The sequence below is a fragment of the Bombina bombina genome, chromosome 11 (genome assembly GCF_027579735.1).
Source record: "Bombina bombina isolate aBomBom1 chromosome 11, aBomBom1.pri, whole genome shotgun sequence".
In the NCBI taxonomy this organism is placed as follows: Eukaryota; Metazoa; Chordata; class Amphibia; order Anura; family Bombinatoridae; genus Bombina; species Bombina bombina.
Genome location: NC_069509.1, coordinates 71,508,409 through 71,533,565, shown reverse-complemented (window position 1 = coordinate 71,533,565; position 25,157 = coordinate 71,508,409). Strand labels below are relative to the sequence as shown.

The following is a 25,157-nucleotide window of genomic DNA, read 5'->3' as shown; positions in this document are numbered from 1 at the left end:
CCGCTATTATAAGAAAGAAAACCCTTAACGACCGGTGATGTACAAGGTAGTTAAACAACAAATAACTTAATAAGTCACTCCCATTAACTGCCCAGACACGCCCACAGTCTGACCGTGGTCCTGCCCACTATTCATCTGTGATTCCTCCTCTCCAAATGCAGCCCCACTCACAAATTGTAGAAGGGCCTTTTTAACCTCTTGGATTCCAGAAATGATGGGAGGTATGTCAGTGAGCCTTACCAGGAAGTACCCAACAACCAGTCAGCATTAACAGGAAGTGCATATCAGTGGGGATCTTTTACAGGAATCAATCTGGCTTTGAAAATATGCAAAGGAAACGAGCAGCTGCTAACTTCTGTATTCAGATCCATATTAGGAAGTAAGTTCCTAACAACAAATAAGCAGTAACAGAAAGTAGATTTTTTTATACTATAGTGTCCCTTTAAATAAACCAGGAAGGCTGGCTGCTTATGCTCATTACTGCTTAGCAGCAACCTGGGGCATTATGGGGATGTTTAGGCTGAAATTATAGCAAGATGAAAACTGATGATGGCTTTAGGGGGTACTAGGCCTCCCAAATTATCAAAATGAACCAACAACCTTACAACCAGTCCCTTTTTACATGGAGAGCAAAATGTAATTTAGATAAGTTACAGTCTAGAACGGTCCAATGATCAGAAACTGGTGAATTTATGTAGAGATTTGAATATATAGTACAACATCCTTTTAATAACTGGACATCTATACTGGTTTAGAACTATCTTCCGGTTTATAAGTGTCTGTACAAATGAGACTCTTGTGTATGATTAAAGGAATATTTAACAGTATGAGACTGTAATATAAAATGTTTATCTATGTGCAATATACTTTCATTATTTATTTTGTTCCCTTTTCCTATCATTTAACTCTGAAAATGGTTGGTTTTATAAATTCCACTGAGTTTCTATGAATTAATGAGCGCCACCATGTCTGTAAACATTGATGAATTAGTGCCCAGTTTTTAAAAATACTATTAAAAACAGGGACACTTTAATTCATGAAAGTTTACATTGCAGCGGATTTTATAAATGCTTACCTTCTCCTGAAATACCGGATCGCTGATCGCCCCGCCTGCTTCTTCCTGCTGTACTTACACAGCAATGACAAAACCGACTTCCTCCAATCACGGCGTGGCCTCCCAAGATGGACGCTCCTGTGGGGGGAAGCCGTGATTGGAGGAAGTCGGTTTCGTCATTACTGACGAACTACAGAGGACCTGCAGGCATGGGATCAGCGATCCAGCGTTTTAGAAGAAGGTAAGTATTTGTAAAATCCGATGCAATGTAGAAGTAAAATAGAAAGTTGTTTAAAATCTCATACTCTATCTGAAACATTAAAGAAAAAGTGTGGGTTTCATACCCCTTTAAGTGGTCTCTTATCTGTTAGGGACATATGTAAAACAGGCAATAAAATAGACTGTCTAAACAAGAACATAGGATAACCTAAAAGGGAATCAGTTCGAGTTTGATGGGTAAGATATATATTAGGCACCTTAGGCATTTATAGATTTTAATGACAGGAACACCCACTAATAAACCACTAAAAAAAACTAGTTAAACAGATACTCAATGAACATCAAATGCAACAAGGCACCTCTGCACCTTTTATCGTGCAGTCATTGTTTTATACTACAAATCATTATGATCTAAAACTATCCTTGACACAAATAGACTCCGAAACCGTCATAAAATCAAATCAACAGCCACATTTTTAAATGATGAACAAGATCTCTACCCAGTTTTTGCACTCTCCTTATGAGCTTATGCATATATCTACATTATTAATCATAATAAACACTAATTTGACAACCCAGCTTCAGCGCCTGATAGTAACGTGTATTTAAGGCTGAGAATGTTACAAAGAACAGCAGTTACAGATAACCTCTGTCTGCCCAAGGCTTCAGATTATCAGACAGGCATGTAAATTAGAGTTCTCGCGTTCTTCTCTTGCTGGGAGGAATTCTAATTAGCATAGTAATTCCATACTATCCTAGCGGTGATCACTGCTAGGGAGAATGTTTTTATGATATCACAGGGAGTCCTGATAGGCAGTCGCTCATATTGTCACCGGTGGATGTGCCGACCTTGTTACAGTTGGCATAAGCAGGCTGTCTGGCTTCCACAAGTGTTGCAGTTGGCACTGCTATATGGTATACACTCTGCCCTTATCTGCTCCACTATATCAATGTTATTGGCAGCGTTATAGCACCGCTAATAAATATAGAGCACTAGACAGGTAAGAACTACGTATCTTCCTAATCTGGTTAGTTCTGGAAATAAAACAGAACGCAAGGCTGGGTTTAAAGGGACAGTCTACACCACAATTGTTATTGTTTAAAAATATAGATAATCCCTTTATTACCTATTCCCCAGTTTTACATAACCAACACAGTTATATTAATATACTTTTTACCTCTGTGATTACTTTGTATCTAAGTCTCTGCAGACAGTCCACTTATTTCAGTTCTTTTGACAAAATTGCATTTTAGCCAATCAGTGCTGACTCCTAAGTAACTCCATGGGTGTGAGCAAAACGCTATCTCTATGGCATAAATTAACTAATGCCCTCTAGTGGTGAAAAACTGTCAAAATGCATTCAGATAAGAGGTGACCTTCAAGGGCTAATAAATTAGCATATGAGCCTACCTAGGTTTAGCTTTCAACAAAGAATACCAGGGATACAAAGCAAAAATATTGGAAAGTTCTTTAAAATTATAAACACTACCTGAATTATAAAAGTTTATTTTGGACTAGACTGTCCCTTTAAATGGGCAGTGAACTGTAATTCTTATTCAATGTGTGTTCCAAATTAGCCATTTTACCTGGTGGAGTATAAAAGGTATTTTTATTTTGTCATTTGAAATAGTTATTTTTGCCCATCTATACTGAAAATGTAAGTTCACATTTCAGTTAGTTCTTGTATAATCTACTAGAGAGAAAATATAAACTACTTACCTGTCCTTAAAAAATCTTCGAAATCCAAATGCAACAAGCTTAAGAACGGCCTCAAAAACGAAGACTATCGTGAACAAATAGTTGCAATACTTTAATGCTTCCTCCAGGGACTGAAAAAAAGATTAAAAAAAATAAGCCAAGATGAGTTTGATTCACACAGTAACAGGATCTTATCTGATTAAGCCAAGACAGGAACTTTTGATGACCAAATTATAAAGAGGATATGTTTAATCCCACCAGAACCAATTCCACTGTTTTCTTCTTGTTTGTTCTTGTCTGGCCAAATGCTTAAAAATAAAATAACAGATCCGGCCAATCAATTATCAGAAGCAGATGGAATGTCAGGAACTATGATGTAATTGGGCAGCAGGGCCCTCTATGAATTATACTGTACATCGGAAATATGGTTGTATGAGATGCAATGCAGTTATGGTGTCTCAGTTCCTTTAAATGTACTTCACACTTAAAGGGATAGGAAAGCCAAACTTAATCTTGCATGATTGAGGTGGAACATGTCATTTTAAGTCACTTTTAAATTAACTTCTATCTTCACATATATTTTGTTCTCTTGATATTTATTGTTGAAAAATATATATACGTATCCCACACTAGTGGGAGCTAGCTGGTGAATGGTGCCCGCACATATTTGTTTCTTGTGATCGGCTGACTAGGTGTGTTCAGCTAGCTCACAGTAGGGCATTGCTCTCCTTCAGCAAGGAATATAAAGGGAATGAAGCAAATTAGTTAATAGAGGTAAATTGTAAAGTTTATGCGCTATCTCAACCCTGAAAGAAAAAAATTGTGTTTCATGTCCCTTTAAAGGGATATTTTAGTAATAAAATGAAAATACATAAAAAAAATTCGGTATTTGAATGTTACTCTCGTTTTTCAAATATTCATAATGAAATCGAATTTCCACTTCATAATTTCAAATGTAACATTTGATTAAGCAAATACTATTCAGCTCAATAGTTCATGTGGTAGGGAATTTAGTAAATTGATACATAATATATACAAATGTATCAATTAAAATGTTTAAAATTTGTTTAAATTTTCGAATGTTGCAAAACATTCGCCCATCCCTACTCACCAGTACTATGAAGTCCCTGTCCTAATTCCCTAAAGTCAGTTTTTACCTTAAAGGGATTTTAAACCCAAATGGTTTCTTTCATGATTCAGATAGAGCATGCAATTTAAAGCAATTTTCTAATTTATTTCTAGTACCATTTTTTCTTCATTCTCTTGGTATCTTTATTTGAAAAAGCAATAATTTAAACTTAGGAGCCAGCCCATTTTTGGTTCAGAAACCTGGTTAGGACTTGCTGATTGGTGGCTACATTGGCTACACCAGCATCTGCACATGCTACCCAGGTGCAAAATAAAAAATGGGCCGGCTTCTAAACTTAAATTATTGCTTTTTCAAATAAAGATTCGAAGAGAACAAAGACAAATTGATAATAGGAGTAAATTAGAAAGTTGCTTAAAATTGCATGCTCTATCTGAATCATGAAAGAAAACATTTGGGTTTATTATCCCTTTAAGAACAGTGTCTCTTGCAAAGGAATGTTCCCTGCTTTTAATTATGTAAAACTGATGTGTATGTTACAATAGGGCTCACAAAAAAAATTGCAATTAAAAAATCATATACAATTAATAGATTAGATATTGAAATAAAAATATGTAATAAAAAATGTATTGTTTAATTGCATTAAAAATTGCAAAGAAATTGTTCTGCAAAAATTGTATTTTATCCAAAATTAAACATCTTATTGAAATAAAGTAGGAAAAAACAATATTTAAGGGGCACATACAAAAAACACTATGAAATTTGTAAATTCAAAGCGTATTGTTTTACTTATTGTAAAATGAGTTTCCCCGCCTCTGCTAGAGGGCTGGAAAGGGACATTCAAAGGGGCGTGGCTGAAATTTGTCCATCAGGTCTGGCCTTTTCTGTTAACATTTTCTCCTGCAAGTCTTGCTGTTTTTTTTCTTTCAAACTAAAAGGTGGTGAGATTGTGTGAAAGTGCGATAAACACTTATCTGAAAATAAAGGCGATTGTAAGGTACTATACACTGAAAACAGAGTAATCTGTATTGTATTGGCTGCAGAATTTAATTTTTTTAAAGTTATCCCCCTGCCAACTTTGCTGTCCCCAACAAAGTTTCCCATTTCAGCAAAATAAATTACTTTAGATGGGAGACGTTTAGCAATTTCCAGGGACAGACATATTTTTTAGCTAATACCCTGAGGCAGCACCTACAAGTTTCAGTGTGGTTTTTCACATCTGACCCAGCAAAGTTTTAATTATCAGGCCCTTAGTGTTTACACATTTGTTTTGTAATCCAAAATCTAAAAATATATTTCCTTGTTAACAATTTTGTAGAAACTATAATTTTTTTTTGATGTATCAAATAATTAAGATTAGCAAAAAAACAAAGGGCCAGTTTACGAACGGATCGCTATCTTAACTTGTGCTTGTAAAGGGGAAAATTAGCCTGTTTATGGGTGCACATTTAATAACCAGCCAATACAAGTGGCTGGTTAATGTGACCGCAAGCTTGCGGTTTTACTTTGCGCTAAGCGCAATTAACCAGAGGTTAGGCCTCTAGTTAAAAATACAAAATTGCCCTAATTTCCCAAAAAATAAAGAAGACAGACGAAATATAAAGATGAGCATTTGTTTTCTTTTTTAAACTGCACAAAGCAGTTACAAGGGGTTAAAGTTAAGGGATGTGGGGTTTAAAAAACAAACAAAAAACGGCACCTAATATGCCTTTACATGGAGGTCAATGGGGGACTGTGTTTTCTCTATACATGTATATGTATATGCTTATGCACATATTTATTTATGTGCTTGGCTTTCGTGCAATGGTATTACTGAGTGGAGGGCAAATATTGCATAAGCGTAAGCGCAATATTGCACTCCACTCATAATCTGGCCCAAATAATTAAATTTTTCCCACCTGTATTTAGTTGCTGTGCTTTATACATCTTGTTAGTATGGAAATTATATATATAAATTTCCAAAAAGGTAAAATCACATAAATATATTAAATAAAACAGACCATTTGAATGCTTTCAAACCCACAATAACAAAACGTCATACCTCTCAACATATGTTGCTTGGTATTAGGTTGTAGGTGGAGTTATATTGGGAGAGATGGGGTCGCTCATGCTTAATGGGTGGGGTTGTGGGTGTGTCTTTGTGGTTTATGGGTGTGTTTGGGTGATTTGTGGGTGTGTCTTTGTGGTCAGTGGGTGTGTTTGGGTGATTTGTGGGTGTGTCTTTGTGGTCAGTGGGTGTGTTTGGGTGATTTGTGGGTGTGTCTTTTTGGTCGTGGGTGTGTTTGGAAGTTTGTGGGTGTGTCTGGTTGACCCATGCACGGGTCTAAGGGAAATTCTGCTACCAGGGACATATGGCTGTTTCAGAGAAACGGCAAGACAGAGTTCAGAATTAGGGACTATCCCTCTCAAATAGGGAAAGTCTAAAATGGTCCTTTACCTATATATCACAATCCATTAGGAAAGTTTATCTAATGATTATCAAATGATTTATCTAGAAAAATCATCATAGATATGAACACAATCTGATTTTCAGCACCTTTTTAATTTAAATTACAGAAAAAAATGACACTATACTAAGTGAAAGATTTATCAATCTGCGAGCGGACAGCATTCACATGTTGTGAAACTGTCTGCATTTGATCGCAGATTGTGGGGTGAATTTGCTCACCATATATAACAATGCACAGGTGAACGCATGTGCAAGTCCGCCCCTATTCTAAATGTAGCCACCAATCAGCAAGTGCTACACAGGATGCCGAACCAAAAAAGGGCTCGCTCCTAATCTTAAAATCCTACCTTTTTAAATAAAGATACTAAGAGAACGAAGAAAAATTGAAAATAGGATTAAATTAGAAAGGTGCTTAAAATTCCCTGCTCTATCTGAATCATGAAAGAAAAATGTTGGGTTTGATATCCCTTTAATCTATTAATTAATAAGCTATTAATAAGCACTTTCACACTAATGAAAAGTAGCAAAAACAATATCACAACAAACACATGCCCACTGTACCCATAATGCCTTAGAGAGACTTTACTTATTCACATATTTATATGTTTTCAGTAGTCAGTTTATGATTGCAATCACTTAAAAAGCATGCTATTTCTGCACATTAATATACTAATATTTACAAAACAATTTTTGCAGAAAATATCAACAAGATTGTGATCAAATAGATGATAGATAGATCGATAAATAGATAGATATTAAAGGGATATACAAATCAAAATGTTTCTTTCCTGATTCAGATAGAGCATTCAATTTTAAACAACTTTCTATATTAATTCTATTATCAATCTTTCTTTGTTCTCTTGGTATCTTTTGTCAAAAAGCAGGGACGCAAGCTTTGGAGTTGGCACTATACGGCAGCAGTTTTGCAAGAATGCTATTTATTTGCAAGAGCACTAGATGGCAGCACTATTTCCTGCCATATAGTGCTCCGGATACCTACCTAGGTATCTCTTCAACACAGATTACAATGGGAGCAAAGCAAATTGGATAAGAGAAGTAAATTGGAAACTTTTTAAAAATTGTATTCTCTGTCTGAATCACACAATAAGTTATTTGGGTTTCATATCCCTTTAATTAGAGCCTGCATTTCATGACTAACAATTGTTCTATGGATACAGAGCATAAATGCCGGATGAAGTTTGTGAGATATATATATACTGTCTATATACATGCAAGAACTGCTAGCAGCTTGTAACTAGGGATGGGCGAATGTGTAAATTTTCGAATTTCGAATGTAGAACGAATGTTATTACCGAAATTCGAATTATAAATCCGAATGTTGATAAGAACGAATATTCTTAAAAATTCTATAATCGAATGCTATTTAGTTTTCGAATGTCACTTTCGAATTTGAATGTTTATAATTATATTGAATGTCCACATTCGAAATTTCTAATTTAACGTTCTATTTAACAAATACTATTCAGAAGTTCAATAGTTCATGTGGTAGGGAATCTAGTAAATTGATACATAATAGATACAAATATATCATTTTGAATGTTTCTATATAGAATATTGCATAATTCGACTATTACATTTAAAGAAAAAGCATTAGAAATACTATTACAATCTAAATTCGAATTTTTCGAAAATAATATTTTCGAATGTAATCATAAAATTTGAAACCGAAAATTCGAAAATCGAATGTTAGACTGTTATGTATACATTCGAAATTCGATTTGAACAAATGAATGTGTTAAAATTCGTGCCGTTTTTCGAATGTTGTGAAACATTCGCCCATCCCTACTTGTAACATACCTGAGGCTGGTTATAGTGCTCCATTGACATAGTAATGACGTTGATACCAATGATAAAGGTGATGAAAAGATCCAGGTAGTGACTAGTGCACATCGTGTGGATGTACCGGCGAGTAGGAGAGTAGTCTGCATAATACGGTCTCCGCTGGGCCTCTGTGTTAAAATGTAAAATTTATAAAGAGCACAGATATTAGCAGAACACCTTAGTGAAACAATTACAGTACACAGACAACCGGAAAAAACACTACATTACAGTAAGGATCACAGAATACAAACAGACACCAAGATTGAAAAATATAATATGTGAAGAAAATAGATGACAAATTGATTTCTGAATCAATCTCCATTTATATTCTATGTTGATATTTTTGATGCATAATTTTTTTATATAGTTCTGTAAATTTGCTTCTGAATTAACGGATCAGAGATGGAATTTGACCAATGCCACCTGACGCTGTATCAGACACAGAGGCATAGCGGTATTTCTATGCATTGTAATAGGGCGATTTGGGATCAAATGTAAGGAAATGAGTTGCCGCACTCATTTATCTATTCAATCGTTTTCTTTCCCAACTTGCTATCTCTGGCCAGGGTTTTGTTAACAATTTAATGCTCATGTGTTAAAATAATATTTAAAGGGATATAAAGCACCATTTTTCCTTTCATGATTCAGATAGAGCATGCAATTTTAAGCAACTTTCTAATTTACGCCTATTATCAATTTTCTTCATTCTCTTGGTATCATTATGTAAAAAGCAGGAATGTAAGCTTAGGAGTTGGCCCATTTCTGGATCAGCAACTTGGTAGCGCTTTCTGATTGGTGTCTAAATGTAGCCACCAATCAGCAAAGATACCCAGGGTGCTGAACCACAAATGGGATGGCTTCTCAGCTTACATTCCTGCCTTTTCAAATAAAGATACCAAGAGAACAAAGAAAAAATTATAATATAAGTAAATTACAAAGTTTCCTAAAATTGCATGCCCCATCTGAATCATGAAAGAAAAAATTTGGGTTTCATATGTATTTAATAACATTTTTTTTAGCGCATAATAGGAATTGGAGATTACTTTGAATATTAGTGAATCTCACTCTCTTAAATCCGTTTCGTAATCTTTTTCTGCACTGCTTTTAGTGCACTCTTTCTTCCTTCTTCCCTTAATTTTGCTATTATTTATTTTCATCTTCCCAAACCGCCCTCTTTTAACCTTTCTACTTTGCTCAAAACACAAACAATGTAACTTTCTTCTCCACCTCCTCCCTTGCCCCCCACCCACCTTTTGGCCCATTCACACAAATTATTATGCAGTTATGTAATTAAAGCTTTAAAGGGACACTAAACACAACATTTTTCTTTCATGATTCATATAGAGCATGCAATTTTAAGCAACTTTCTAATTTACTCCTATTATCAATCTTTCTTCGTTCTCTTGTTATCTTTATTTAAAAAGCAGGAATGTGATGCATAGGAGCCAGCCCATTTTTGGTTGAGAACCTGGGTTATGCTTGCTTATTTTTGTTTAAATGTAAGCCTCCAATAAGCAAGCGCTATCCATGGTGCTGAACCTAAAATGGGCTGGCTGCTAAGATTTACATTCCTGCTTTTAAAATAAAGATAGCAAGAGAACAAAGAAAAATTCATAATAGGAGTAAATTAGAAAGTTGCTTAAAATTGAATGCTCTATCTGAATCATGAAATAAAACATTTGGGCTCAGTGTTCCTTTAAATACATTGCCAATTTCCCATAAATAGGACAGAGCTAATGTTCTTTAATTATTTTTCAAGAGTAAACAACTAGAATAATAACATTGTCTATGTAGTACACCAACCATTATAGGATAAAGTCGCAAAATAAAGTAAAATAAGTGATTATCATTTGCTAAGCCTTTTGTACAGATGTTCAAAAGATACGTTTAAGGCTTTCTGCAACACAGAAAATCAATACAATAAAAAAATAAAATCAGTTTGTTTACGAATAACAACCTCAAATGTGACAACCACAGATAATGTTTGAATTATTGTCCCTATGCCACTTTCACTGATATCTGTGTAATGAAAACCACTCTGGGAGAGAAAGGGTTAACGTGAATTTGAAGAAGTCTTTGAAACTTGGCAAGCGCAAGTGACAGATATCTATTCAAATCTAAACGTTTCCAGAAATACTTTTTTTTAACTCCGCTCTTGAAGCTCTATCTGAAAATAACTCTTTGAACAATCTCAAGTATCTACCCCGAGAAGGTTTCTGAATACTAAACAGAGAGAAAACAGAGATTTTTGTTATTAACACCTTGCAGACTTCCTAATGCAAAAGAGGGCCAATGGCAGCCGGCGAGAAAAGCTTGTAATTGGGCGACAGCCTGGGTTACAGGTTTTGAGGAGTTGCTAAATTATTCTATTTTTAAGAGACATAAAACTCAAAAATTTTCTTTCATGATTCAGACGGAACATCCAATTTTAAACAACTTTCCAATAGACTACTATTATCAAATGTTCTTTGTTTTCTTGTTATCCTTTGTAGAAAAACAGGAAGGTAAATTCAGGAGCGTGCACGTGTCTGCAGCACTTTATAACAGCAATTTTGCAACGTTATACATTAGCAAGAGCACTAGATGGCAGGACTATTTCCTGTTATTTAGTGGACACTACCTATCTAGATTTCTCTTCAATAAAGAATAACAAGAGAACAAAACAAATTTGATTCTATAAGTAAATTGCAAACTTTAAAAACAGTATGCTCTGTCTGAATCATGAAAGAAAATAATTGGACTTCATGTCCATTTAAAGGGATTCAGTGCTACATTTTTGTATGAAACAGTAGCAGGCAAACAAGCTAAAATATTATTATTTTTATGCATAAAAAAGGTTTAGCTAAAATTGTTTAAATTTAAAGTACATTTTTTTTTTTTTGTTAAGGACAAATCATTTGTCACTGGAAAAACATATTATATTGTTCAGGTCGGCTGAATGCTGACATTATTTGTGAACCCCTTATTTCCTATTCAGGACAGCAGAGGAGCAGTTGGACAGTGGTTTAAACTTAAATAAAGTTAAATGGACACTAAACCAAGATGATTTCTTTCATGATTCAGGTAGAGAATACAATTTTAAACAACATTCCAATTTACTTCTGTTATCTGATTTGCTTCATTCTATAGATATCCTTTGTTGAAGAAATAGCAATGCACATGAGTGAGCCAATCACATGAGGCATCTATGTGCAGCCACAAATCAGCAGCTACTGAGCCTATCTCGATATGCTTTTCAGCAAAGGATATCAAGACAATGAAGCAAATTAGATAATAGAAGTAAATTAGAAAACTGTTTAAAATGGCATACTCTTTTAAAATCATGAAAGAAAAAAATTGTGTTTCATGTCCCTTTAAAGTAGTAGGTACCATTTTATAAGCAACTGTTTATGTCTCACTGCCTGATATTTTGTTCTCTATGTAATCATTTCTTTTTTTTTGTACATATTCTAACCTATTAACTATTCCTTTTTTGCATTATCAGGATTTAAAGGGACAATGAACTCAAAATATAAGTCCCCACAAAATTGTAAAAAGTGAAAAGTTGCAATAATCTTTTCATTATTTACTTGCCAATGTTAAATTTAGTTCAGAATTTTTTAATTTATTTTCTGCCTACAGAGAGGCTGAAGCGCAAATGGAAGAATTCAGAACTCTGTCCCAGAAACATTCTATACAGTGACTGTTTGATAAAAGCAGGAAATCATTTATATATGTTCCTCATTGGCCACAGAAAAGGAGTTAAATGGACACTGAACCCAAATTTTTTCTTTTGTGATTCAGATAGAGCATGAAATTTTAAGCAACTTTCTAATTTACTCCTATTATCAAATGTTCTTTATTCTCTTGGTATCTTTATTTGAAATGCAAGAATGTAAGTTTAGATGTCGGCACATTTTTGGTGAACAACCTAGGATGTCCTTGCTGATTGGTGGATAAATTCATTCACCAATCAAAAACTGCTGTCCAGAGTTCTGAACCAAGAAAAAAAGCTTAGATGCCTTCTTTTTCACATAAAGATAGAAAGAGAATGAAGAAAAAAATGATAATAGGAGTAAATTAGAAAGTTGCTTAAAATTGCATGCTCTATCTGAATCATGAAAGAAAAATTTGGGGTTCAGTGTCCCTTTAAGATAAAGAAGGCGTAATATGATTTGCAAGAGGTGTGTCTCTGGACTGCAGAACAACACACAATGTAAATGCTTTTTAAAAAAGTGCTAAATTGCTATATACTACACATATATAAATAAAGAATTTAATGTCCATTTAACACAAGGTATCAGTGTTCTTCATTAGCTAAAGGTGACACCCCTTATATTTAGTAGAACATAATAATGAGATTAAAGGGACAGGAAACACCTTGTAATTTTAACATTGTTGCAGTTGTGCAATAAATAACATACTATTTGAATTTGAAAATGTTTGAAATGCATTATCTCCTTAATTGCTGCAATTACTTTTCAGTTATTAAACTCCACCCACAATGCACCTTATTTGGAGGAGGAGCCAATGCAAACTTGTTATTAGAGTATACCCAGCTAGCCACACCTATTTTATTAATAAACTCTTCATTGTTTTGTAATTCTTATCTAATCATTTCTGATTAGGCCATTAAGTGGCAGATAAAGGTGCAGGGTTAGGCCTATGAAGTCTGTCATGTGCTCTATCAGTTCTCAGAATTAGAAAACTTTTCCTTTTCATACTTAAAGGGATATGAAACCCAATAAAGAGTCCAATTTTTAAACAGTTTCCAATTTACTTCTATTATCAAATTTGTTCTCATGTTATTCTTTTTTGAAGCGATGCCTAGGTAGCGTGCACATGTCTGAAGTACTACGTAATAGGTAATAGTGCTGCCATCTAGTGCTTTTCAGACAAAGATAAAAAGAAAACGAAGAAAATATGATAATAGAAGTATATTTTTTTTAAAAATAAATTTTTTAACATTGTATGCTCCGAGTCATGAAAGAAAAAAATGGGGTTTATGTCCCTTTAAATAACAGGAAAGGGGAGAAAAATAAATAATAAGTACATAGCACAACGTTTTTTTAACAACACATATATAAACAGTTTATATTACGCCTCATGGAAACCTTTTCACCATCAAGATTTGTGAAAATGTCTGCACGCTCCAAAAAAAGAATCTTAACTAGCGTTATACCCCGCAATTAGTTTCCTTTCATGTTCATACATGTTTAGTTTATACAGTTTGTCACTTTTAGTCACTTAAAGGGAATCTAAAACGTTTAGGTTAATAAAGCTGTAGAAAATACGCTGATCACCTGATCGTTAATATGCACTTCAGCCCCCCTTTGTTTGGTGAATGCCATACTTTCACCAAATCCTGGTTCTCGCACAACAAAATTGTTTTACAGTGGTTGGAAATGTAAGAATTTGCTGCGTAATCAATTGTCTTATTGGTAAATGAGATACGTGTTTCACATACCCTATTATGGGTGTCAAATAGTCAACAGCCCCTCCATTTTCCCACTTTAGTAATATACGTTTTTTATACTAGTTATGTGACATTTTTTCAAGAAAAGTAGTTCTGCTTTTTTGCTAACAATTTGGCTCATCTTTTCAATATGTATTCCAGTCTTTGTGTTTGTACATATGTGACACGGAACCAGGACTGGCTCAACATTCCCTGGGTAGGCAGGGGGTTCAAATAATCACCCAACATGCAATACCTTTCATGCAGAACCCAGAAGCACCTCATGCAAAGCGTATTAAAGTCAGCACACCCTACAAGGACAGCAGCCGAGGAGGAGAATGTTGCAAAAATGTTAATTATATTCTAAATCCTTCTTGTTTAGTTAGAAGAAGCAAAATGAGAGTTTATGAGGAACATATTGGTTAAAATATAAGGGCAGAATTTGCAGGGATAGTAGGTTTCACATTTATCAAAATCCTTACTGTTGCAAAATGTGGACAGAATGGAGCCATTCATTAGAACCAAAAGTATTTCCATAATTACAATCTCAAAATTTATATTAGATCCAAGATTTTTGTACAAATTTTGCAATCAAGTACATTGATAAACAGGATTGTGAGGGTGACAGGTTAGTGTGCGTGACTACATAACCATGGAGATTCATTAATAATGGAATCATTAAAATTCCTATGTGATATAACATAGTATATTCACTAAATCTCACTCATATCTCCATTCTTTAGTGAATAGAATCTATTTTACTACATAGACAAGTTTTGGAGAGGCAATTCCAGTCTTAGTAAATCTAGCAGTCTGTGAGTCATAAATATATCTTGTTTAAAATACAGCTAAAATACAGTGTAAGAGGCGTCCATCTCTTGTGAACATTTAACTGTAAATGCGGCAGCTAATAACAGTCAGCCAAAATTTACTAAGAGGTCTTTTCAGCCTCTACAGGTTCACCTGCCTCCCCAGCCTCTACAATTTGACCTGCATCCCCAGAGTCTCCAATTTGACTTGCCTCTCCAGCCTCTGCAAAATGACCTGCCTCCCCAGCCTCTACATTTTGACCTGCATCCCCAGAGTCTCCAATTTGACTTGCCTCTCCAGCCTCTGCAAAATGACCTGCCTTCCCAGCCTCTCCAAGTTCAACTACCTCTCCAAGTTCATCTGCCTCTCCACCCTCTCCAAGTTCAACTACCTCCCCAAGTTCATCTGCCTCTACAGCCTTTCCAAGTTCACCTGCCTTCTCAGCCTCTGAAAATTTACCTGCATTCTCAGCCTCTCCAAGTCCACCTACTTCCCCAAGTTCATCTGCCTCCCCTAGTTCACCTGCCTCCCCAGCCTCTCCAATATGACCTGTCTCCCCATCCTAAGTTAAACTATCTCCCCAAGTTCAACTGCCCCCTCCAGTCTCCAATTTCACCTGCCTTTGTAGCCTCCACAGCTTCTCTTGCCTTATCAAACTTTCAGCTTTACAGACTTTCCTAGCTTCAACAGTTTCGATGTTATTGTTTTTAAAGCATATTCATAAAATAATATAAAGTGATTTTTAGTAGATCACCAACATTGAACCCCCCCAGAAAACAAATAAATTGGTTAAACTAAAGGCTGGTGAGGCTAGTTAGTGAACTGAGTGTGAATGCACCATCTTGGTTTAGTTCCTATCTCTGTTCCTTGTTAGTGAAGGCAAGTCACTTTAGGGCTCGATTTATCAAGCTAGGGACGGACAGGGGAGTACATATGCACCCTTGTCCACCCCAGCATGCCTCTGGCCGGTATTGCTGGAATTCAGCATTGCACAAGAGAGCTATTTTGCGCTCTTGTGCAACATCTCCCCCTGCCCCCGAACAGCCAACCAAACGCAGGCAAAAGCTGTCAATCTCCCCGGTTGGATGAGATCGGGGAGATTGAAATTCTCCACCTTTGCACATTACATGACCTTCAAAGGAGAGGCAAATCCTGCCTAAAATCTATCCTTTTTATAACACAAGATAGAGTGCAGCTGTAACACAGATGGCTTATTGCATTTTACATCCATTTAAATGTGATGCATCATGCCAAAAGATCTGGAGAACACAAGCAAAACCATATAAAGCAACAAACCCAATAAGCATATTACTGAGTCTGCCTTTTTTGCAAAAACTCAATTGATTACATTGCTAGGAAGTCAACTCCAGAGGTTTCATGCACCAGTCATTGGCCAACATTCATCAAAGTTCTCTGGGTCAGCGAGACTTCACACTGAATTGTGTGAAAAAATATGGGATCCCTCATGAGATTCAATAGCCTAGATTCATAGATGTTGGTCTCTCTGTGAAGGCCAGATTATCTTCTAAATTAATTTAGCCTCACATCAGATATATCTTCCAAAGGTTATTTTACTGGGTATAGCTGCAATTAACATGTGAGATGCCTAATTCAATTTATTTTGCACATGAAACAGTAAACACAGAAAAATGGAAAATCAATATTTACATCCACAACTTTGAAAACACGTCTGAAAAACTGTTACTGTTAGGGTTGTCACCTTGGCCATTTTAACCTGGGCATTTATTTTTTATTAAAATAACTTTTTAATGTAATTTACAATAGGTATATATATATATATATATATATATATATATATATATATATATATATATATATATATATATATATATATATATGTGTGTGTGTGTGTGTTTATCTGTGTGTGTATGTGTGTGAGTGTATGTATGTGTGTGTGTATATGTTTCTGAGTGTGTGTGTATGTGTGTGAGTGTATGTCTGTGTGTGTGTATATGTGTATATGTGTGTGTGTGCGTGTGTGTGAGTATGTGTGTGAGTGTGTGTATATATGTGTGTGAGTGTATGTCTGTGTGTATATGTGTGTGTGAGTGTATGTCTGTGTGTGTGTGTACTTCATACAGTCTTGAGTTTATAGTGGAACTCCATATAAAATACATTATTAGGCAATGACATCTGCCACATGCTTACTATCATGCTCAGGTGGTTATCCACTATAGCCAGTAACAACTTTTACTGGGGAATGTATAGGGTACTTTTCTATCTATCTATCTATCTATCTATCTGTCTGTCTGTCTGTCTGTAAATAGAAGTAACATCAATGTTTAGCTGAAAAGTCACAGTCTAGTTTAGCGGTACCTAGGGGTGCTAGATATGTAAATTAAACATACATGAATCACACATTTCCATTGTCCTTCTATTATTAAATTTGCCTCCTCCTCTTTGTATACTTTGTTGAGGGAGCAGCAATGTACTATTGGAAGCTAGATGAGCCAAAGACAAGAGACATATATGTGCAGCTACCAAAGCAGCTAACTCCCAGTAGTACACTGTTGCTTCTGAGTCTACCTAGATATGTTTTTTTTCAACAAAAGATACCAAGAAAATGAAGACAATTAGATAATAGAAGTACATTTGGAATGTTGCTTAAAATTACATGCTCTTTATGAATTGTGAAAGACAAAAATGTGGTCATGCCCCTTTAAGCCCTGTAAACCATCTATAATCCATGATGCTCTATAGGGAAGCCACTAATTGCTTTCACAAAATATTATGTCTGTACTAATTTCCGTTTCCATAGAAAGTGATTGAGTTTGACTGAGTTGAAAGAAATAAAAAAAAATGGCACAAACCATATGATTTGGATTAATCTGTTAGTACAAACAAAGGATTTAGAGTTGATCTGAAGACTCATACCGAGAGCATATGGTCTCCAATCAATAAACAGTGGTTATGATATGAATCACAGACCAGTACTCGTGTCTAAACAAGGGAGAAAACACAATATTACTTTGTAACAAAACAAGTCATTTTGATAGCAGTAAATGCAATTTGTCCTACTTTTGTGCTATTTTTGCATTGGATTAATTAAATTATAACTGGATTTGGTGTGTTTGTTTTTTTTAATGTTAGTTAGTAAACTCCATAGCAATTAAGCTAATAAAATGCTAAAAAAAATTACCAAATCTATAATGTCGAAAGAGGTTACATTCATGGAACAGTAGATGATAAAGGTCAGAACTATTGCAATACAGAACAGATCTAATAAACGAGTTAAAGGGGCAGTATACTGTAAAATTGTTTTTCTCTTAATGAATTTCCAATGACTTGTTATACCAGCTGCAGAGTATAAAATGTATGAGAAATTGCATTTTCAGGTTTATTCGTATATATGAAATAAATGGTTTTGTGCCTTGAAACTACACCCTATTAAAATGGGTTGAGCATGCAGGGAAATCAGATCTCTTCATTGTATCACTTTGTGTACCTGTACACAAACATGCTTCCTTATCTTATATCTGATCATAAACCAAAGCTCAAAACTTAGCAAGAACAATGGAAAATCAAAATTTTATTACGCAACTCTGATACACCCCACTGGGAGTGTAATTTCTTCTGCTGGCTGTGTTTACTTAGGCTTATCAATAGCTTATAGTTAAGTATAGAAACATTCAGTATAGGTGGGAATACCACAGTCTAAATATTCTATTTAAAATGCCAAAATAAGGGTAAGGCTAATGGCATACAATGTAATACACTCCAACAGTTAAATGGATAATTGGGAACAAATTAATTGGAAGAAAAATTGGAGTAAACTGCCCCTTTAAGAGAAATTAAGACTTCTGCTCACAAACAAAAAGTTGTTAATAATTATTGAGATGCAATTGATCGGCAATGTTTATACAGAAACACAGGTTAGATGATAAGTAAGGTCCACTCATTTTATGGCACAATACCTTTATCTGACCTCTCAAATTATATAATGTGATTTAGACACCCAATTTCTTTAATGGCTTGCAAAATTGCTGTGTCTTATGCACTATGTATAAATATATTAATTGGATGAAAAGTTGGGTCTACAAACTCAGTACCAAAGGAATATGTCTGAGATCGAGATTCCCATGGTAACATCTGATTAACTCCTAAAGGTTAGGCCTAGTTTATAACCACAAGTAAGCAACAGCTGCATCCATACGCAGTACAACCTGTATCGCGATCAGGTAACTCATTTAAGTGCATTTACCGCCAATACAATGAGACTACCACTCCATCGACTCAGCTATACGCAAATGTTATTTTTTATTTTTGGAAGGGAAGTTTATTTCAGAAAAGAAATGTTACAAAAAAACGTCTTCCTTAAAGTGAAATTTTGATGCTAAAGTGCCCGGTTTTTAAAAGTTCGATTAAAAACAGGGGTACTTTAATACATCAAAATTTACATTTCACTCGTGTTGTGAAAAAAAACCTTACCTTTTAAACTTGACAGCAACTCCAGCTTCCTCCGGTCGTCGCAAGCCATTTCTGATGTCAGAAATGATGGATAGGTCATCCTCCAAACACGGCTTCCCCCCCAGGGGAATCAGTGTCTGATTCAATGCCGTGATTGGAGGAAGCCGGATTCCTCATTTTAGACCCAGGAAGAGGCTTTGCAATGGGTGGAGGAAGCTGGAGCTGCTGTGAAGATTAAAAGGTAAGTTTTTTTTCACAACAGGAGTGAAATGTAAATTTTGATGAATTAAAGTTCCCCTGTTTTTAAAAACCGGGCACTTTAGCATCAAAATTTACATTCACTTTAAGCTGTAAGAGAACAAGCTCTGAAACATCAAAAAGTGATGGCTAAAGAAACTTCTCAAAATGGTTAAATTTTGGCTACTCAGGAAATTGAAAGTGTAAAAATATTTAAAAAAAGGGCCTTCAAGAATTTTACTTGATGCAATAATAAAATATAATTTGAAATCTACTAACAAGTATATAATCACGAGATGAAATGTCCGTTACCTCAAGGTTAGACAAGACGGTTTTTACTTCTCAATAAATGATGTATAAATTAAAGCAGTGTGGTTAATTCTGATTCACAGAAGGGGTTAAAATTCTTATTCTGAGAGAATGAGATTACAAGGGTCATCACCAAATCCAAACAAGCCTCTTATTCCCTTTCCATTTTCAAGTTTTGCTAGTGCCCTTGATCAAAGGCAGTGTCACAAGTTAGGAGTTTAATTTTGCCATTTGTCAAGGGAACTGCACACGTTACATAGAATCATTTCACCCAAATGTTGTGTTATGGTGCATAGGATGAAATAAATCTGATGATTGCATTTGTAGGACATCCTCCGGCTAAACTCTGTAACAGTACTCGTTCACATCATCAAATCTTAGCTGTGTTCCCCTTCAATAAACTTAAACTGTACTCCACACAAGCTTTTGTCAGAAGATTCTATCAAATAAGTACAATACCCTTTACTATAAAAAAAGAAATCTTCCTACAAGCTTAAAATATTTCTTAGTTCATGAATATACATGTTCTAAATGCATAATCTTTGCATTCTTAAACATACACCTACCAAGTTAATTTGTCAATATATTTTCTAGTATGTTTTCAAGCTTTATCTATCTTTATGCTCTGCATAATAAGTATGTGATTACACTCAAGGTAAAAGCTCTGCCTCTACATTGGTGTGCATTACCCTGAGTAGCCACAGGGGACACTAGGGATCAAGAAACAGATTGTTCTCATTGGATGGAATCTCATTATTATATTTACACTGTAAATATATACCGGTATATATATATATATATATACACACACATATATATATATATATATATATATATATACACTTCAATATATAAATATATATATACACTGTATATATATATATATATATATATATATATATATATAAAAACATATATTTGCTATGGTCCTATATGATCTTGACACAAAATCACTAAGCCAGGACACTTCTACCAAATCAGATCTCTCACCACAGCCCGTACATGATCCTTAGTCACCTTCCTAAAAGAAAAATGAATGGAGCTAAATCTAAACTAAAACGTACCTCAAAAAGCACAAAAATCTGTTAGGCTTTGTAATCATTGATTATGATTTGCTACATTTTATGCACATTCATACGTTACTACGGTGACGCTACTTTGATCACATTACTTTAAATTAACTCCTGAGTAATTTTGTACATGAGCCTTTGAAACGGTAATCTAATAAAAGTGCTTAGCGACTTTTTTTATACTCTCTTCTCGGCCTACGTTCCTCGTGCAGCCTAGCTTTATCGTGCATGAACATGCGTTTTTTGCTCTAAAATCTACTTGCAATTTTGGAGGTTTGAGAGGAAAAAGGCAAGCATATGGATGTCAGTCATCAAAAAAACACTAAATGAATGTAAAATGATGGCGCTCTACAAATAACCGATAATAATAATAATAATGTTAATAATGTTAATAATTGTGTGCAATATTTAATGATTTTTCAATTGTTTTTGTGGAATTTGATGAATGTCTCTTGAACATTTCACTAATATAACCTACAAGATGTATATCATGAATGTCAGCGTATTAATGGTAATAGATCACCCTAAGTAGCACAGAAGAGAAAAGTATCAAAACATATATTTTGTACTTTTTGTAGTTTAGAATGTTTATCTAAGAAAGAAATCTGTGCTTTATAGAAGAAGTAATTATATTTAACATGGTGTTTTGTAATATACTAATTAAAGGTGTTTCTTTGTGTCTGTTGTTTATCTGGGAGTATGCGCATATTTGTGTGTGTATGTATATATATATATATATATACACAGTATATATACTTATATATACATATATATATATATATATATATTATGCGTATATACACACACATATGTTATCATTTTAACATTCATATATGACTACATCACTGCACAGTTTCCATCTCAAAATGCCTTTAGAATGGATACTATATATTTCTACGATTTTGTTCTTGGGTTGTGGATTGCTTTGGCGGCAGGCAGGGCTGAGAAAGATTCTTTGTGAACAGTCTACCGACCAGACATGTACAACGCCTTACTCCTGCGCTTTTTTTCCAGACGACGGAGACGTTTCTCCTCTCTTCGACGTGCCTCCTCTGCTTCTTGATGTTGTCGACACTTGTGAAAGTTTTCCACCACCACACCAACAAACATGTTTAGTACGAAAAAACTAACGATGAGTAGGAATGAGATGAAGAATAGAAGCATCCACGGGTTGTGATTTCTGACTGGCTGAAAAAGTAGCAAAAAGAAGATTATTGATGACCAAAAAATAAAAACAGAAATATTGTAAACATCACATTGGTTAAATAAATATATACCTATTAGGTGTCTATCATAAGGAAACATTTGTTAATAGCATTACATTCAATGAAGGCATGCTATAGAAATGTGTCAAAATTGTTCATGGAGATGATATTTAATGGGCAACAGATCAATTTCTCATATTCCGTGCAAGGAACAAATAATAAAATGTAATGATCATAATATTATCAATTTAGACAAACACATACAATAAATATTTAGAGTTTGAAGACCCGTAATGCAAAAGCAAGTATCTACAAGACAAGTCCACAAGCTTATACACATATGATTCAACTCCTGGCCACTAGGAGGAGGCAAAGATACCCAAGAAACTAAGAGCTTTTCTCTCTCACCTCTCTGATCACTTCAGTCTCATCTTCATCGCAAAGGTCATTTTTAGAAAGAAACTCTGCACTTTATAGCGTATGGTCTCAACAATATGCTGTTGTGTTTTTTAAATTTCTCATGGATGTATGTTTTTTTATTTTTTATTTGGAGAGAAAATATATCTACATCATCAAGTGATGACTTATTTAAAAGAGGAACGTCTGCTCTTCATAATGAGAGGTCATTATATTGTATTCTCATGATAACACTTTAGAAAATAACCAAGCTATACAAAACAAATATTAAAAAAATGGTTCTACCAGTGGAATTCTATCATGTAAAAAAGATTTCACGCCTCCCATCTTCCGCAATACTCATATTTCTGAGCCTGTGACATATTTTGTTTACAACTATCTTATACTTTTTTTATACATTTCTTCCTATTATTTATTCCTATTTTCTCTTGACAAATTATATTTTATATTCAAGTTTCTGTCCCCTACCATCTGATTCTCTCAGTTTTGTTCCCCCTATAGTTAACATACACATCAGTTTTACATACTTAAAAGCAGGGAACATCCCTTTGCAAGTGACACTGTTCTTAAAGGGAAATTAAACCCAAACCTTTTCATTCATGATTTAGATACAGCATGCAATTTTAAATAACTTTCCAATGTATTTCTATTATCGACTTTGTTTTGTTCCCTTTATATCCTTGGTTTAAGAGTATACCTAGGTAGGCTCAGAAGCTTCTGATTGGTTACTGCACATATTTGCCTCATGTCATTGGCTTTTTAGCTAGCTATATGGGAGTACTCAGTGGTGAAGGGGATGGGGTGTATTTTTCTATCAATGAAATTCTTTTCGATCAATGAATTGGTAGTTTGTAAACATTAGGGGTGGGGGGGTGCACAACTTTGATTAGTTGATACGGATTGGTTAATTATGTTTAGGGTGTGTAACCCGGATCCCAATCAAGTTTTAAGCTAGGTTTTTTAAACCTTTCTGACCATTTGTTTTTTATTAGGCTATGAGTAAGGCTCACGCCGAAATGCGTTAGACATCGTTTCTATCACTAGCTCTTGATATTTGTTCTTTCACCTTTTCTGTATTGGGTTTGCATTTTAATAAGGGATCTTTCCCTGTGTATTCTTTGTAAAAATTCATGCAACAATTTGTTACCCTGTTCATTAAATACTTTGAAACGGCCATTACCAGGTGCTTCCATTTTTTCTTTTTTGTTTTTTTAGCTAGCTCCCAGTAGTGTGTTGATGCTTCTTTACCAAGGATACCAAGATAATGAAGTACATTTGATAATTGGAGTAAATTGGAAAGTTATTTAAAATTGGATGTTCTATCTAAATCATGAAAGTAAAATTTGGAGTTTCATGTCCCTTTAATTAATGTTTTATTCTCTCCAACTCCCTCTGAGTGTCTCTCTATTCTGCACTGTGTATGTGTTTCTCGTGTGTTATCTTTACTTGCCTGTCCCACTCCAAAAATGGTTACCTGTCCGTCTTTCTGCCAAACAAGAGGTAACATAAAGAGAACAGGTACAGTTGTGATCACTAATAGAGAAATACTTTTAGTTGTGAAGCTTTTGCAACTGATAATTTATTTTTTGTTAAAGGACATTTATCGTTTTTGGACAAAGGGAACAAATATAGAATTTTTTTTATTTTTTTTTATTTTTGTCCGAAAACAAATGCACATGTCTAATAGTCAAGCCCAATGAAATTAGATTTGTTGAACTCAATATGGATAAAAAGAGCAGTATATAAACACTAGTACAGAGAGGTAAAACAATGGTAATATGATAAGATATTGTCTGAGTCTTAGGACTGGACTTAGTACCTGAATATCAGTCGCCACAGCATCCAGTCCATCGTACATGATATTTACCCAGCCATCTTTGGAGGACAGAACAAAGAGCGACATCAAGGCCTTGAGAAAGACAGGGACATGTATAATCATGTTAACAGCTTCTTGAAAGCAGGAAATCAGATGTGAGGGTTAGAGCCCGCCCAGGAGGGACTAAGCTGTCTAGAAAAAAATAGCTCTACCCAGACAATTTAAAGTGCAGGAAAATTTATGTATGTTTGTATGTAATCCTTGCTGTAAACATCTATATGGAAACTTAGTATTATTCTCGAGAACTTGAATTATCTGTTTATTTAAAAGGACATTAAAGGTAAAAAAAAAATTAAACTTTCAGAGCAAGCAATTTTAAACAACTTTGCAATTAATTATATTATCAAATGTTGCTTCATTCTCTTGGTACCCGTTGTTGAAGAGTTGGATCAGGAGCAGCAATGCAGTACTGAAAGATAGCTGACAAGACAGAGATGTGCAGCCGCCAATCACCTGCTAGCTCCCAGCTCTTGAGCCTACCTATCTATACTCCTAACAAAAGGATACCAAGAAAATAAAGCAAATTTGATCATAAAGCAAAATGTAAAGTTTATTTAAATGTGCATCTTCTGTGCAATTTATGAAAGTTTAATTTTGATTTTACTGTCCCTTTAAAAAAAAAATTCTGTGGACAAATTCTACAAGCCAGCAGCAGCACAAACATATGGGTAGGACTAATCAAAAACAAAAATGAAACTTACATACTTATCACCCTCCAGTGCACTGTGTAGGGTGCACACTGCCAGCTAACTACATACAGTCTACACAGGCAAGTCCAAAATACACAAAGTCAAAAGCACTTTCAAAAATGTTATCCTTTATTAGCTCAAAAACTCATAGAATTTTTTTTTCTATGAATAGATCTCAATCAGGTCATAGGCAGCAATGCACAAGCTAATCTTTTTATAACCCCTGAGCTAATAAAGGATATAATATTTGGAAGTGCTGCTGCCTTTGTTTATTTTTGGACTTACATACTTATTGCCTGATAAGAGAATAAACTGACATTGCTAAATCATTA

At 34.7% G+C, this 25,157-nt stretch overlaps 1 protein-coding gene across 1 annotated transcript in view; it reads right to left on the bottom strand.

The window, feature by feature from the left end:
* Positions 1–25,157, bottom strand: part of CACNA1H (calcium voltage-gated channel subunit alpha1 H) — a 498,677-nt gene that overhangs the window by 102,546 nt on the left and 370,974 nt on the right. Inside the window, exons 22-25 of the mRNA XM_053694739.1 lie at positions 24,080–24,169; positions 21,634–21,826; positions 8,327–8,478; positions 2,994–3,103 (exon numbers count right to left, since the gene is read on the bottom strand). Coding sequence (XP_053550714.1) covers positions 2,994–3,103; positions 8,327–8,478; positions 21,634–21,826; positions 24,080–24,169 — 545 coding nt within the window. The remainder of the gene's footprint in view (positions 1–2,993; positions 3,104–8,326; positions 8,479–21,633; positions 21,827–24,079; positions 24,170–25,157) is intronic.